Genomic DNA, 17,316 nt, shown 5'->3' on the forward strand with positions numbered 1-17,316 from the left:
CCCAGCTGCTCTGCGGCATGTGGGATCTTCCCGGACCGGGGCCCGAACCCGTGTCCCCTGCATCGGCAGGCGGACTCTCAACCACTGCGCCACCAGGGAAGCCCCCTTACCCGTCTTCAATGATTCTGAAAGTGGTAGAAGCATTGCCCATTACTTGAGGCTCAGGTGTGAGCAGGGAATAAATAAAGGACCAATGGCGTAGGGATCTGGGAAACGGGAGGGCCGCCCCTGGGAAGCTGAGGGCCAGGCTTCACGGTTGGGTTTAGGTGCTGACTCACAGGGCCCTGCTGGGAGGTTTCGGGGATCCCAGTGTTGCAGCTGCTCCAGCTCCACACTTGGCCTCAGACCACACAGGCCTTGCTGGAGTCGTTGTGAAGGGTGATGAGGTAATCCTTGTGAAACTCTGTTAGCTCTGCGGACAAAAACCACAAGCGTGTCTAGAAATGATGGAGTGCCTGCCATTCGGCCCCCACTCTTCTACGCAGCTTGGTTTATCAGATGCGGCTATACTTCAGCCACTTTAACATCTTATTGTCATCGGTTAGTTTAGCATTCCTGTTTTTTTTAAACCTACCCCACCCCTGCCGGTCATTCTTAACCTGGATGATTCAAAGGTGACTTATGCTATAGTTCCTTGAGTTCCAAAATAACATAAGGTCTCCACCACTTCCTTAAGTCCTCTGAACCTCGGTTACTCCATTTGCCAAATGAGGAAAATAGGGCTGTGGTGAAGGTTAAATAAGTCAATGCATGTGGAACAGGGCCTGAGACACAGAAAGTGCTCAATAAGCATTAGCTCCTGTCAGTAATTGAAAATGGATGACACAGTATGTGAATACATGCATTCAGTTAAAGGAATAACGGGCATTCTTACTGTAGTTCTTAGTGTAGTGTAGTGTTCAGTGTTTCTCTGTTTCCGAGGGGACGCAATGAAGATTTCTGTGGGTGAAGTAACAAGGCTTTGAGCCTGCAAAGATCTAATCATGACAATGGGAGGAGAGCTGGGTTGCCCAGGCCCGGAGATCTCTCAGTTTTCCCATTCAAAATTTGCTTTCTCAGCTGTCTTGTTCGACACTGCAGCCCCAGCACCGGGTACTCAATCAGTATTGGCTTATGAATGAATGAATAAATTTATGAGTCTATCCAAAGACAGAGAAATGGAGGATGGCCCCAAAGAAGGAAGTCTGGCTGACACTGTGGATTTTCCAGGAGAAAGGAGATCAACTTTTAAAACAGAGAGGGGGAGGAATAGACATGTAGGAATAGTGTAACTGTTGCCTGATGGATAGATTCCAAGCCTGGAGATAAAAAATAGAGGGATGGCTGTGCAGTTGGACAAGTTAGCCCAAAGAATCACTGGGTTTTGTTTCTGTTTTTTAATGAAGTCAGATACCTCAAGAAGGCAGCGGAGAGCGTTTCTTTTTGACAGCGGTACTCTGCAGAGATTTCCAGTTGTTAAAGGGATCATTCGGAAGGTATCACAAAGAGCACCCTATTAGAGTGTCTGTCTCCCTGAAAGTAAATCCTTCTTCTTTGTACTCAGGGTGTTTCTCTGTTAATAATAGCCTCCTACTATGACCCCAAGTTTCACAGCCTCCCTGAAAGTAAAAGCTGCTCTTTGTGTAGGCATTTTTTTTTTCCATTCCTACACACACTCCTCCCCAATTGGGGTCATAGTTATGCCATCGCTACTAAATGCATCACCACTAAATCAAAGGACAAGCAGAGCAACCGTCTGTGCTTCCTTCTCTTCCTCATCATGTTTATCTAGGTTGAAATTGTTTTCCGTAAGATCCAACAAGCATTCACCCAGCACCCTCTGTGAGCGAAGCACTGTGCTAGGTCGCAGACACAGCGCAGAGTTGGTTGGGCGTGGTTTCTGGCCTCGAGAATCTTGCATTGGTTTGCAGATGGTCACGGTGACTGGTGAAATGCTTTGGCGTCTCTCTTCAACCTTTCCAGTATAGAGGTTTCTCTTAATTTGACGTGTCACTTTAGGATTTCGTTGAAGGTGAACTTGAGTGCATCCGGTTTAACAGAGTCTCTACGAAACCCCCCTGATCCCTCTATCCAGATGTTCCCGCTGCACTTTATGTGCGCTTACCTCTTTTACGTCATTGTATTATATTTCTTTATGTACATGTCAGCCTCCATAATCCAGGGAGGGAAAAGGCAAAGGGAAGGGAGCCCGGGGAGCGGAGCCAGAAGACCTGTGCTTGTTTTTGAAGCCAGCCCCAGGTATGAATCAACCATGAAACTTGCCCACGCAACTTAAACCCTCAGATCCTCAGTCCTGTATCTAGAATTGGAAGATAGTAATAACATCTATTTCACAGCATGGATGTGAGAATTAAGGTAGTTATCGTATGAATGTGCTGTGTCAACTATTATTCATATGCTAGTTTTATTATCCCCTGAATGATCTAGCAAAAGGCCTTGCCCATGAGAAATACTTCATTAATATTGATTCATATTGAAAAATGACATCAACCACCCTGTGGTGTATTATTCTTGTCACTCACGTTCTTCTTGTAGCCCATATTGTTAGTAGGTTTATCTGTAATGCCCTACTAGGTTCCCCCGGCGTATCTGTAGGGATCAAAGGGGACTGCTTGCCAGTGGAGCTGCCCTTTTAGATAGTAGGGTCCAAAGCCCCCTCCCCACCCGCCCCGTATTTCGTATGTCCTGCTTCTATCTTAAGGGCAGGGAGTACCAGAGAAGCCCTAGTAGTTAAAGCATGGGCTTTGGAGTAAGACAGTCCTGGGTTCAAATCTTGGGTCAACCAGTTTACTAGTTGTGTGATATGGGGTAATTTTCAAATTTTTCTGAGCTTTCCTTTTTTGTATGTGTGTGGAATGAAGATAACACAGGGTTGGACAATGATTAAAATTCGATAATGTATTGAAAGGAGATAATGTGAGGAATTCTGAGTTAAATAAGCTCAACGAGAGTGAACTACAATGATATCCATCCGGAGTCCTTGTACATTAATTGAACAAGTACTATGGGTTGGGCCCTACATGGGTGCGGGAGATAGACGCTGTCATCAGTGGGAAGACAGACAAGTCCTAGATGATTGCATGTACAGTATGTGCAAGAGCTGGGACGGAACAAGAACACGGTGCTCTGGGAACAAGAGAGCACCTGCCTGGCAGCCCTGACGGGGAGGATCAAGAGCTGTCAGGGAAGGCTTCCAGGAGGAGGTGATTCCTGTGAGAGCCTTGCGGGCGGAGTAGGAGTGAGCCAAGGGGACAGAGGGAGCACGGCCGAGCCAGGACACTGACATCTGAGAAGATGCCCCTTCGGGAAAACGGAGCGGCTCTGACAAAATGCAGCCACAAGGGTTTGTGGATGCCAGGTCATGCGGTTGGCTTTGTGCAGGAACTGATGCTTTGTTTGGAGGCGCTGATGGATGTGCCCCCTCCCGAGAGAGGGCATTTAAGTGGAGAGCATGGAGTAAAGTATCCTGAAGTCATGAAATCAACACCGGTGCGGAGCTTCCCAGATCCTCGATCCTGGTCAAGCCCCACGTGTGACTTAATTACCCTAGTAACCTCTATACCTTTGTGGTCAACCAGCGATCACACCCACCCCCTCGGGTTACTTCGAGGACTAGATGAAATTGTTTAGGCACAAGTTGGCAGCAAAGTGTGTGTCACCGAATAAGCATTTTAATAAACATCAGTTCTCTGTGCCTCAGCACTGCGTCGCGAAAACACGAAAGCCACGGCGAGGCCTGTCTCCCCCTCCCTCCCCGCCTCTCCAGCAGGGTCAGCGGCCGCCTCACGCCGGGCCAGGACGCCAGGATGTGCACTCGGCTGACCAGCAGAGCCGCCGCCACCGCGCATGCTCCGCCGGCCGCCTGGACCCCCGCGGGGCGGCGGGCGGGGCGGGCCGCGCGAGGACGCATGCGCAGACCCGCGCCGCCGCTCGGTCCAGTGCGGCAGCTGGAAAACCGCAGCTGCGGCGGCGGAGGCGGCTACCGCGCGGGCGGCCGCAGGGGAAGCGCGGGGCAGGGCTGGCCGGGCGGGGCCCGAGCGCCGGGCTGACGGCGTCCGCAAGGCGGAGGGCGCGGGGCGGCAGCGCGGCGGCGGCGGGGAGCGGGCGCTAGGAGGGACGGCTGCCGGCGCCCGCGCCGCAGGGACTTTGACGTTCTCCGCGGCGGCTCTGGCTGCGCCGGGTGGGGGCCGCCCGAGTACCTCCGCCGCGTCTCCTGCGGGTCCCAGCGGCCCCGCGCTCCGGCCGGCGGGCGCCCCGAGGGCAGGGCCGCGAGCGGAGGGCGGCGCTGCGGGCGGCGCGATGGCGGGACGGCCCCCGCGACGTGACCGCTGAGGACGCCCCCGCCGCGCCCGGGCCCGGCCGCGCCGAGACAAAGGGGAGGCGCCCGCACGCGCGCTCGCGGGAGGCTCGCGGGACGGCCGGACGCGGCGCCGCCTCATCCCGGGCCGGGCGCGCGGGGCCGATGCTCTGAGCGGCCCGGACCCCGGCCCGGACCCAGACCCCGACCCCCACCCCCCAGCGCCTACCCCGCGGCCGGCAGCACCATGTGAAGGGCGGCCCGGCGCCCCGAGCGCGTGAAGATGGGGGATGCTGTGGACCCCCGGGACGGGAGGAGGACGTTCATTGTTCCAGCCATCAAGCCCTTCGACCACTACGACTTCTCCAGGGCCAAAATCGCCTGCAATCTGGCCTGGCTGGTGGCCAAGGCCTTCGGGACAGGTACGTGGTGCCCGCCCCCCATCCCTCCATCCCTCCGTCCCCGCAGGCTACGCGCGTCCCCGTTTTGTTTCCCATCCTCTGGTCCCCTTCGCGCGTGTCTCCGCGCACAGGCTCGGGGACGCGATGGGAGAAGAAAGGAGGTGGGGGGGATAACGCAGGTTTGCTCTTCAATCAGGAGCCCTTGATTTGGGCAGGTGGGATGCGGCCAGATTTCTTTTATTGGATAGCAAAAGTGGGTGTTTTTTTTTTCCCCTCCCAGTGACCAATTTTGTCCTGTTTTTACATGGGGTGGTTTTAATTTGTGGTGTTTTCCTCATTGTGCTGCATTCATTTCCCCCACAGTCATAGTTGTGATTACACCACCGAGAAATCTGAGTTGGTTTCGTTATTATTGGAAGGAGGTGGATGGCACACAGGCTACATTGATTTTGACATTTGTAACCATGGCTGCGATTCAGGATCCGTGGGCTGTACCGTGGCCTCTGTCGGAGCGCAGTGTTAATTTTTGTCGTCATTCTTGAAGCCCGTGTCCTCCCGTACACGTTTCAGGCTCTATTAAACCAGTCATTTAAACCCGATATTTAGCTTGCTGAGTGTCACGTCCTGTTTTTACTTCGTGTTCAGACACATTCCTTTTCCCAAACATTTTGGCTTCATAAATTAAGAAAAACAACAACTCCCTACTGTGGGATTTTTTTTTTAATAGAAGAGTTTTTTGAGGGCATGTGCTGTTGACACAAATGGTATAGGACAGTAGGCGTCAGACACTCCCGCCTTTACCCAGTCTTTGCAAAATGACAGGAAAAGGGCCTCCTGTTGTAATTCCTTAGCTGTTGCTTTAGGAGCCCATGTTGTGGAGCTCTGAAAACATTACCTTCTCATGTGGAGATGCTCCTGGAAGGTAATTTAATCTGATAACTTTGAGTGATTTTGTAAGATTTCTGTGGCCTAGTTAATAAATATTGGATGTGTAAAATATTTATTGAGAAGTTTCTTAGTATTTACAGACTTTTCTCTAGATGTTAAATACAGGGTTTTTTTTGTTTTGGTTTGGTTTTTTTTGAGGGGAAGAGGATGGCTTATTTCCAATTTTAGGACCGTGAAAATTTGTGCGTAAATGTTTTAATTCATTCTTACTGTTTAAACATACACAGCTGGATACATACACAGGTGACTATCAGGACTGCATATTTAGTTAACTAGCAAATGAATCTCAGTGTTTAGAAAACTATTTGAATTAGTTTTGAGGGAAACTTCACGTTACTGTGATTTTGTGCTTATGACAGCTTTTTTTTAATTTGAATTATCGTGCTTTGATATTGAAGTAGAAAGATGTTAAAGGTTTTATTTATTTATTTATTTTTGGCTGCGTTGGCTCTTCATTGCTGCGTGCGGGGTTTTCTCTAGTTGTGGCGAGCAGGGGCTGCTCTTCGTTGCGGTGCGCGGGCTTCTCATTGCGGTGGCTTCTCTTTGTTGCATGGAGCATGGGCTCTAGGTGCACGGGCTTCAGTAGTTGTGGCTCGCGGGCTCAGTAGTTGTGGCGCATGGGCTTAGTTGCTCCGCAGCATGTGGGATCTTCCTGGACCAGGGCTCAAACCCGTGTCCCCTGCATTGGCAGGCGGATTCTTAACCACTGTGCCACCAGGGAAGTCCCGATGTTAAAGGTTTTAAAATTAGCATCAGGAGTATATAATAAAAAATTTAATTTGAAATAATTTAGATTTTGAAGATTTCTTTGGAACTAAATGTGTAGAGTAACACCTCGGAGGAAACACAGAGTGTTAGTATATTTTTGTTTTCTGGCACCACTGATATCGGTGGTGAAAATAATTGATGTATTTTGGTTTTAACTTAAGCAGCATACTGAAGCTAATATCCATTTAGAGGAGAAATGAAAGCTATTTAAGGTTTTTTTTTAAGATTTTTTTTTGATGTGGACCATTTTTTAAAGTCTTTATTGAATTTGTTACAATACTGCTTCTGTTTTATGTTTTTGGTTTTTTGGCTGGGCGGCATGTGGGATCTCAGCTCCCCGACCAGGGATTGAACCCGCACCCCCTGCATTGGAAGGTGAAGTCTTAACCAATGGACTGCCAGGGAAGTCCCTATTTAAGTATTTAGAAAAGATGGAAAGACTTAAATTGATATATTGACCTCTGTGGAAAAGCAGTGTGTACAAGATGGAAGGCAGAGGGAATAGCAAAAATATTTTCTTTCCTTCTGAAACGGGGGGGGGAAACTTGTAGTACAGATGTCACAGCGTTGCCCTGGATTCACAAGGGTTCCTAACCAGAAAACGGCCTATTCTCTGGACACCTGTCAGGCAAGCTTACTAGATCCTGGACCACTTGAGAAACAAGTGTCGAACACACTTGGCGAAGAAGAGAAGAGGAAGGCACAGACTATCAATGGAACGTGCGTTGCGCCTGGGCACTGCACTAGATGCTTTGCATTATGTTATATTCGGGACTTCCAGCAGCTCTGTGATGTAGGTAGCGTACTCCCCATTTAAAAAAGAGAGGACGCCAGTGCAGAGAGGGGTTAAACAACTTCCCCACGGTCACAGTTTTAGTACGGGCAGACATGAGCTTTGATTTGATTGTCTGACTAAAGGGTATGGCGTTGGTGAGGGCAGGCATGCCCCTTGTATGCCCGATACCTCAAACACATTGCTTCGTTTATTCCCACAGCATCCCTTTAGAAAGATATTGTCCTTGTTTTGCAGGTGAGGGAAGAAGCTCAGATGAATTTGCTCAGGGTTAAACATCTGGCGAGCGGTGGATCCTGCGGGCCAGTGCGGGTCTTTCTGACTCTTAAGTCTGTGCTGCTTACGCTGCTCTGCGGAGTAAGCCTCTTATCTGCCAGTGTGCAGAATGGGCATACAGCACGCGTTAGAAGTCTTATTGATTTATTTTCTTGAAAGGATGGGCAGATCTTAACACACTCTCAGATGGCTTAGATGAACGTTGTTGGTACTTACAGTTGTCTTGGCAACAGTTAGAGTGGATGAAAGTCATATTCAAAATGGAATGAAAATCAAGCTTAGAAGACCTTAAGAGTCACTTAGTAACAAGAAATTATATTATTAAGAATGTTATCTGTGTACATTTTGTTTATTCTTTAATCAACAGTCTTTCAACGTATAAATTTATATGGAGTGAGCTGAAAAAATGTAATGTTTCATTTCTTTTGATGTAAATTTTCCGCATTTGCTGCAGACACTGTTATATAGCAGATGTTAGTAGACAGCATATTTCAGAGGTGTTGCCAGTGGTATTCAGTTAATCATTCAAAACATTAGCCCAAATTTAAGTTATGATTTACTAAAATCACTTCTTTAATGATGACATGTCCAGTCTTCAGGCACCAATTTAGTCTTTTTCCGTGAGAAACTTTCTAACGTTTGACGTATTAAAAAGAAGTCAATTTTAAACTGTATGTTGGAAAATTCATTTGAAATGATAGCTAGAAGTCAATTTTGGGCACAGAATGAAGTTACTGAGCTATAAAAAGTAAATAAAGCGCTAGCATTTTAATACCTAGAAAGCAGATAGAATATTTACTTAATTTGAAGTCTTCTATCAGAGCTTGGAATCATATTCTTTTTCTTTACACTAAAAATATTCCAAATAACTCAAATCTTCATAGTTTACTGTGTGGAAGAAGGCAGGTGCAGTTTTGATCAAATGAAGAATAAGTTTGTTTGGGTGAATTTTAATCTGTAAACCAAATTGCGGAAGAGGGGGAAGTTGAACTGTGCTGTGCATCTACTGTATTTGAGCAGCTTAACCCGTTTAGCAGTGATATTACTGCGTTTGCTTTAAGTGCTTTGGGGAAAATGGTGGGTGCAAACCCTTTTATGACCTTCTTCCTTACTAAATTCTTGCATTTGGAGGCAGCTCTGTGAGGCTTGCAGGATCTCGGTTCCCCAGTCAGGGATTGAACCCAGGCCATGGCAGTGCGAGCGCTGAGTCCTAACCCCTGGACTGCCAGGGAACTCCCAGCATTTGGAGTTCGTAACGTGGAACTTAAGGCCCAATTCCTAGTGTCACTTTATCATTTCAGCTTTATCAACTATCATTCTCCCTTTCATACCGTGTAGTTTGATACAAACTACAAAACATGTAGCAGAATATAAGATCATCTGCTATTTTAAATACCCCTTATTTCATTTCTTTATATATCCCAACACGTTTTCTCAAAATCCTGTCTCACACCTGACTCTCACGCACGTGTGAAGGATGTGCTGTCAGCGGAGAGAGACTGATTGCAGAGAGGCCTGTCTGGGAAGTTCTTGTAGGAGTCTGGGCAAGAGATGCTGAGAGCTTGAAGCAGCCGCGCAGAGATGCTGCTAATATTTATTGAGTACTTACTGTGTGTCGGTCACTTTCCATGTATCATCTCATTTTAATCCTCATGACGGCCTTGAGAGGTGGAAACTGTCCATCACTCCAGTGTTACTGATGAGGAAATGAGGCCCAGAGGGTTAGGGACCCACCCAAAGCCACCCAGCTTATGGTGCTGTGTTCTGAACCTAATTTCAGGCTGCCCACTTTACCATGTGCTGTCTGGGGAGAAGTCAAATTAATGGAAAAGAGGCAAAAGATAGAAAAAACATTGCAAAGGTATAATCCCTAGTGTTTCTTTTTTTTTAAAAAAATAAATTTGTTTATTTATTTAGTTAGTTTTAGCTGCGTTGGGTCTTCGTTGCTGCACGCAGGCTTTCTCTAGTTGCTGCGAGCTGGGGCTACTCTTCGTTGCAGTGCGCAGGCTTCTCATTGCAGTGGCTTCTCTTTGCTGCGGAGCACAGGCTCTAGGCGCGCGGGCTTCAGTAGTTGTGGCGTGTGGGCTCAGTAATTGTGGCTCGCAGGCTCTAGAGTGCAGGCTCAGTAGTTGTGGCACACGGGCTTAGTTGCTCTGTGCATGCGGGATCTTCCTGGACCAGGGCTCAAACCCGTGTCCTCTGCATTGGCAGGCAGATTCTTAACCACTGCGCCACCAGGGAAGTCCCCCTAGTGTTTCTAAATGACTGAATTCAGGGTGCATGGGGGGAGGATGAGGCCCCCTGAGGTTGCAAGGAGAATGAGGTTACTTGAGCTTTTGAGATCTGGTGACTGGGAGGGTGAGTCCAGTGCCATTGGCAGAGACGGAGAGCAGCAAGTTAAACGGCAAGTCAGCTTTGTTCTGGGGAACCTTGAGCTTGATGTGTTGGCCAGATACCTTATCTGAGAAATCCAGTACCATAGGTAGCTGTAAAGGTGGGTAGGGAGTATGATTGACCAGGTGAAGCTACAAAATAGCAATTTGGGAATCTTCTGCGTATAAAGTGTGATTGAAATCAGAAATAGATGACACCATAGAGCGACAGAAAAGATTTGAGACAGAATCTACGGTGGTGAACGCTCAGAATAGTTTTGGGAGGAGGCTGAGGAAAAGAAGGTGGAATTAGAGCAGGGAGTTAGGAAGAGAATTAAGGAAGTGTGAAGATACTGAGGCCGTGGAAGGAGAAAGTTCCAGGAGGGTGGTCTTATTAACAGTGTCAAAGGCTACAGGTATTTAAACCACCCCTGAGTGGCACATACGGGTGGCGGGTGGAGCACGTGGTCTGTGTGCCGGCACAGAGCTGGGAACCCAGTACCGTAAGTGCAACAACATAGACCAGTAGGGCTGGAGGAGGTTTATGTGATGAGTAGTGGGAGATGCAGCTTGAAAGGTAAATTGGGATTGTTTGATTTGGTATTTGTTTAGGGAACTTGGTATTTGTTTAGTAGATAAATAAATTATCCTAAGCACATTGGATTTTTGAAAAAGCTACTATGATTTATTGAGCACATACTTTGTGTTAAGTACAGTTTTGAACATTTTATATGCCTTATTTTAATTCTGAGAACGACCCTATTAAGTAGATATTATTTTATTTCTTCGTCTGCCACTCTAAGGTAGGGTTTCCCACTGCAGAACTACTGGATGGCTCCTTCCTTGTTGAGGGGGCCGTCCTATGCATTGTAGGATTTTAGCAGCATCCTGGCCTCTACCCACTAGGTGACAGTGGTATTCCCCACTCCTACTTCTTCCCCAGTTGTAACACCCAGAAATGTCTCCAGACATTGCCAGTGTCTCCTGGGGCCAATACGACCCCAGCTTAAAAATCACTGCCATGAAGACTGTGAGATACACCTTCAATTTAAAAAGGTTTTTTGGACATTGAAGTACAAATTTGTTACAACATGTCCTGATTTCACAGATATTCAAATGGAAAATAAGATTTGAGGAAATATGATAGTTTACCCTTTTTATAAAAGAGGAAATGGGTTTAGAGGGGTTAAATAACTTGCCCTTGATCATCCAGCTTGTAAATGGTGGAACAAAAATTAGAGTCAAAACCTTTGTGATACTAAAGTTTGTATTTTGACCTCTGTGTTATACTCTTCCTAGAGTTCATTACAGTTTTGTAGTATAATACTGGAAGTGAAGGCACAAAGAAAGCGTGAAAACCTTTCAAATGTAAGTCTTACATTTTTTGGTTTTTTGTGGAATTTAAAAGTATATTTTTAAAAAAAAGTATATTTAATTTTTCTTCAACAAACCTGTTTGTATTTGATTAGTTAATACAGAACTAGGAAACATATTTAGCATCCGTCTGTCATTTCAGGGTCGTTTCCCCCCCCCAACCCCCACAGTGGATCTAGTTTTTTAGGTACTAGTTTATGGGCCTTTTCTATTGGTAAATTACAAGTAATGATCTTTAAATTAATATTACACATTTGTTAGTAGTCACAGTGTGGTGCTTCTGCTGAGATAATAATTGTATTTACTGGTCACGTTTAACACTTTCCTTCCTGTGCGTTGCATGGTTTCTCCTTTTCTTTTTCTTTTTATTTATTTATTTATTTATTTTTAATGTTGGGGATAGGAGTTTTTATTTATTTTTGCTGTATTGGGTCTTCGTTTCTGTGCGAGGGCTTTCTCTAGTTGTGGCAAGCGGGGGCCACTCTTCATCGCGGTGCGTGGGCCTCTCACTGTCGCGGCCTCTCTTGTTGCGGAGCACAGGCTCCAGACGCGCAGGCTCAGTAGTTGTGGCTCACGGGCCTAGTTGCTCCGCGGCATGTGGGATCTTCCCAGACCAGGGCTTGAACCCGTGTCCCCTGCATTGGCAGGCAGATTCTCAACCACTGCACCACCAGGGAAGCCCCTCCTTTTCTTTTTAAACACGCATTCTGCATCAACATAACGTTCTGGGTTAAAGGGCGACACCTCAACACTGTAGTGTCTTTCCAGCTCTCCTTCTACCACCTGCTCCCTTTCTGGGGGCCTTTTTCCTAAAGTCTTTGTCTCAGTTCCCCTGCTTGCCAAATAGTCATGATGATAAGCATTTGTTTTGCCTTCTTTAGAAGAAAAAGCATATACATTGAAACATGAATTGATCCATCTCACACTTAGGCTACCTTTGGATATTCTGTTTCCCATTGTGGAATGGGATTGTATTTCTTTAATAATTTCAAAGAATTCTTTTTATTCAAAATACTTTTTTCAGGAATGAAATTGGGTCATTTATAGAGACGTGGATATATCTAGAGACTGTCATACAGAGTGAAGTAAGTCAGAAAGAGAAAAACAAATATCGTATATTAATGCATATATGTGGAACCTAGAAAAATGGTACAGATGAACCGTTTTGTAGGGCAGAAATTGAGACACAGATGTAGAGAACAAACGTATGGACACCAAGCGGGGAAAGCCACGGCGGGGGTGGTGGTGGTGGGATGAATTGGGTGATTGACATGTATACACTGATGTGTATAAAACCGATGACTAATAAGAACCTGCTGTATACAAAAAAAAAAATTAAATTAAATTAAAAAAAAATAAACTTTTTCAAACTATGAACTGGGAAAAATAAAACAGAGGCTGGGAATCCAGCACTAGAGAGAAAACCGAAGTCCCTCTGTAACCCTCACAGTCGCACCCTGAGTGTTAGGCCTAGTCATGTTTATGAAGCACCTGAAAATGTTTTTTTTTTTTTAATTTAATTTAACTTATTTATTTTTGGCTGCATTGGGTCTTTGTTGCTGCGAGCAGGAGCCACTCCCCGTAGCGGTGCGCGGGCCTCTCACTGCAGTGGCTTCTCTTGTTGTGGAGCACAGGCTCCAGGCACACGGGCTTCAGTAGTTGTGGCACGTGGGCTCAGTAGTTGTGGCTCGCAGGCTCTGGAGCACAGGCTCAGTAGCTGTGGCACACGCTCCGCAGCATGTGGGATCCTCCCCGACTGGGGCTCGAACCTGTGTCCCCTGCATTGGCAGGCGGGTTCTCAACCACTGTGCCACCAGGGAAGTCCCAGAAAATGATTTTTTGAGGTAAAGATATAGAATTTCAGTTCACTGAAAAAGTGTTCGTCTCCTTACTCCATATTTAACAAATACAGGTTCCTGGGAACGTGTGTGTATGATCTTGAAAAGTTATTTTGAATCTACCCCCGCTCCCACTCCCAGCCCTCTCCTTCAAACCATTTTCTGTCTCTAAATGGGAATTACAAGGAAATTTTAAGTACTTTAGGCTCTTAGAATAAAAAATATTTGAAATGTTTGAAATACTTTAAAAGACATTTGTCCTCAGCAAAGGAAAGTTTCAAAGTAGATGGTTTTCATTTTTTTCTGCTGGCATTTTACTGCTACTTTCAAGATTCTCTTTCAACTGTCTTCTTGTTTTCCTTTTTTTTTTGTGACATTCATATTACGAGGGTGCTGACTTGTAAATTTTTCTCTGATTTACGCGTTTTGTAGAATTTTGTAACAGATTTTGAAACAGCAGAAATAACCTTTTTTTCTTTTTTAGCTACCTCCATTTTTTTTTAACATAGATTTTAGAGGTCTTGATTATAAGTTCTTGAAATTTTACTTTTGACACTTAATAGTTTTTGAAGAGGTGAGACAGGCACTGATTCAAAAGTCCAGAGGTATAAAAGGCTAGGTCTAGTGGAAAGTCTCCTTCCCTCCTGGACCCTGAGCCACTCAGTTTGTGTTTTAAACTTGGTAATGTTGTTGGAAGACTGTTTCTCAGAAGATCTCTGGGAGTGCACTTACAAATGGTTGAAATGGTGATTTTAATGTCACGTGTATTTGACCACAACAAGGAAAAAGATCTCTTGGATACAGAGCAGAAAATGCATCGGAGGGAGACGAAGGGTTGTGAAGGGGGAACAGTTAGGAAGTTGTTATGGTCCAGGTGAGAGGTGGCAGCGGCTTGAAGGTGGATGGATACGGAAGGAAGTGGATGCGCGTCAAAGGTAAGACTTGGTAGTTGGTTGGGCACGGCGAGGGGAAGATGATATTGTGGGGCGTGTGAAGACTGCTTTTCCTTACTGAGGAACAGAACAGTGGGCGAGGGCCGGGTTGTGTGTGCGAAGGAAAGGGCGGGAGAGGGCAGCGCCGAGACGGTGGGCTGTGCGCTGGGCCCTTGGAGAGGCCCGCGTGGGGCTCAGAAGATCTCGGGGATGAGCGGCGAAGTGGTGATGGAGACACACAGGGTGGGTAAGTGCCAGTCACCCCGCGGGAGAGTGTGGGGAGGCCCCCAAGACAGGAGAGCCGCAGAGAGTGACCAGAGGGGAAGTGAGGAAGCGGGACAGGAGGTCCAGCTTGAGGGGTGAAGGCGTGGCCGGAGGCGCCTCGGGATTTCGCAGCTCGGCCGAAGGTGTGGAGGGGAAGCGGGGAAGCGAAGCGGGCGGGGCGGCCGGGGTGTGTTCACTGCGGCACGGAAAGCGCACCTGGGACCTGGGTCGGCGGATGGCAGCGGTCGGGGTGGGGTGAGGGGGGCAGGCTCGGGCCTGGCGGGGTGGGGGTGGGCGGAGCCCTCCTCCCGCGCCCCGCCCTCTCTCACGTCCTGTCCCACGGCACCCAGGGCTCCTCAGGGAAACTTCTCTGTTCTTCTCCCGCCTCCTCCTTCCTCTTCAAGCGGACAAATCCGTTAGACGATGGCAAATCCCAAACAGCTACGATGACAGCGAACTCCCTGTACCCCGCGTCTGACCTCCACGGCCAGCGGCTCACCCCCGACCCAGCCGCCGGTTATTTAAAGCAAGTCCCCGACATCGTGTCATTGCGTCTATAAACATACTAGTGTTTCCGGCAGCCAGGGGCTCCCTTTTTATTTTTTTAATTTATTTATTGTTTTTTAAAGATTTTTTGATGTGGACCATTTTTAAGGTCTTTATTGAGTTTGTTACGGTGTTGCTTCAGTTTGACGTTTGGGTTTTTGTTTTGGCCCGGAGGCATGTGGGATCCTAGCTCCCCAGCCAGGAATCGAACCGCACCCCCTGCCTTGGAAGGTGAAGTCTTAACCACTGGACCGACAGGCAAGTCCCCAGGCGCTCCCTTTTTAAACTTTGCCGTGGTCCTGCCATCATCACACCGCTCCACACCACCAGTCATCTTTTTGTTTTCACTTTTCTGTCTTACAGTTCATTTGTTCCAGTCAGTATCTAAACAGGGGCCAGCCTTTGCAATTTGGTATGTCTCTCTAAGTTTTTTAAATATATAGGCTCCCCCTCCATCTAATTTTGTTTTCCTTACAGTTTACTTACTGAAGAAACCGTAGTATTTGTCCTGTCGTTTCCCACGGCCTGGATCGCCACGGGATTAACAGGTTTCTTTTTGTCCCCTGTATTTCTTATACATTGACAGTTAAATATAGAGAATTGTACAGATTCAAGTTTGATTTTTTTTTTTTTGCTTACTCCATAGGCTTGTGTACTTCCACCAGGAGGCACTTGGTGTCTCGTTATTTCTCTTTGTGTCGTGACTTCTTTGTTTGTTAGTGGGAATTCTCTTCCCTGTATTAAATGTCGGGTGCCCTGGGGGAGAAATTTCCACAACGAACTGCCAGGCAGCCACCCTGGAGGTCACGGAGCAGGAAGACTCACACACAAACTCAGAGTGCTTCAATCACATGGATTGTTAAATCAGTTCACAGTGTGAAGCGAGGGGAAAGAAAGGTGGGGTGAATGAAAACACCCTCCCCGAATCCTGCAGCACACCACACCTCGTTCTTTGTCCATCTCTTTCTGTTCCATCAGCCTTGCCCACAGATGGTATGGTTGCAACAACCAGCGCTGAGGTTTGAACAAGGAGGCCCACAGTGACACAAGGCTGCACAGTTGCTCCATCAGAGACGCAGAGGACATGCATGCCTGTCACAGCTGTGGCTTGTCGGGAAGCCTGATGAATAGCCTTGGGTCTTGTGCGCCTTGGGCAGGCCAGAATGTGTGTCATTGATGGGTGGCCCAGTTGAGCATTCATGAATTTTAAGTGTTCATGTATATTTAGTGTTCATGGCCTATTGTTTGTTTAGCCTCATGTATATTTACTATATCATGAATATGTATTGCCTGCTGTATCTTGTGTATCATGAATAGTTAGCACCTTGGGACCTCATGAATATTAGGTATCTTCTGGTTTTTCCATTCCTTACTATGTTTAACATACATATGCTGCTAACCACTTACCTTTATTTGGTACATTCTTTGAGTTCTGTCCATGATTAACAACTTTTTGCTTACTAGTACTTATCTATACTTCAAATATCTTAAAAGGTTTCACATATATTTTACAAACTTAGGCGTCTTTTATAACAGAATTGGATCGCCTCGGAAGTAAAAGTGCATTTTCTGAGGTACAGGAAAGGCAGGATAACTGTTCTGTTCTTTTCCTTTATTGGGGGGAAATTGGGCCCAACTGAATGGATCACTGGCCCCCAAGAATCTGGAAGGGAGTAAAGAATAGGGAGAAAGAGCATATGAACAGTGGTGACGAGAATGTGCAAAGGCTTTGCAGGGGACGGGAGCGTGCATGGTTCCGGGAACTGAATGGGCCGGCAGGGGCAGGGTCCTGTCTTTCTTGTAGGTCAGAGGAAGGCTTTGAGTCCTTAAAGAAGCAGAAGTCATTGAAAACCCTGAGGTTTGGCAGGGTGTGTGACATGCTCAAGTTTGCCTACGGGAAATAAGCAGATTCTGGCTACAGTAGAGAATGGTTTGGAGTGGGGACAGGTGTGAACATTGCTAAGACACGTTCAGGAGTAATGCAGTAGTGCAGATGCAAAGTTCCAAGAGCGGGACCAGGAGGTGTGAGTTGAGATGGCGAGAAGGGGAGGGTTGGGCCGGATTTGGTGATGGATCTGGTCTGGGGCTTGAGGGACGCCTAGATGCCGCTGAACTTCTGTGATGCAGGGAACACCGGGAGTGATGACGCTTGGGGAGAAGATGGATTTGGGGCATTTTGAGGTTTCATGACTCTCTTCAGCGTAATTTCAAATGTATAAGAACAGTACAAGGAATTCCTGCATACCCTCTCCCCAGGGTTACCAGTTGTTAACCTTTTGTCCCATTTTCTCCCTTTCCCTTCCCCCACACAAATCCGTGTGTGTCATACACAGACACACACGTAATGTTTTCTGAGCTGTCTGAGAAAGAATTAGAGACATTGTACCCTCTACCCCTAAATACTTCAGACTCTCTCCTGATGAGAGATGAATGATAAGTCTGAGATAATCTCAGTAAAATTATAAAAATAAGGAAATTTAACTTCAACACCGTATTATCTAATCCAC

The 17,316-nt window shown here is 46.8% G+C and overlaps 1 protein-coding gene across 3 annotated transcripts in view; it reads left to right on the forward strand.

The window, feature by feature from the left end:
• Positions 1-4,430: 4,430 nt before the first annotated feature.
• CAMSAP2 (calmodulin regulated spectrin associated protein family member 2) overlaps positions 4,431-17,316 on the forward strand; it is an 89,100-nt gene continuing 76,214 nt past the window's right edge. For all 3 annotated transcript variants that reach the window (XM_082615802.1, XM_082615801.1, XM_082615803.1), the window contains exon 1: positions 4,431-4,719. In XM_082615802.1, the coding sequence (XP_082471928.1) occupies positions 4,581-4,719 (139 nt within the window). In that variant the 5' untranslated portion in view covers positions 4,431-4,580. The remainder of the gene's footprint in view (positions 4,720-17,316) is intronic.

This window comes from Mesoplodon mirus (assembly GCF_964341445.2).
Source record: "Mesoplodon mirus genome assembly, chromosome: 3".
Classification (NCBI taxonomy): Eukaryota; Metazoa; Chordata; class Mammalia; order Artiodactyla; family Ziphiidae; genus Mesoplodon; species Mesoplodon mirus.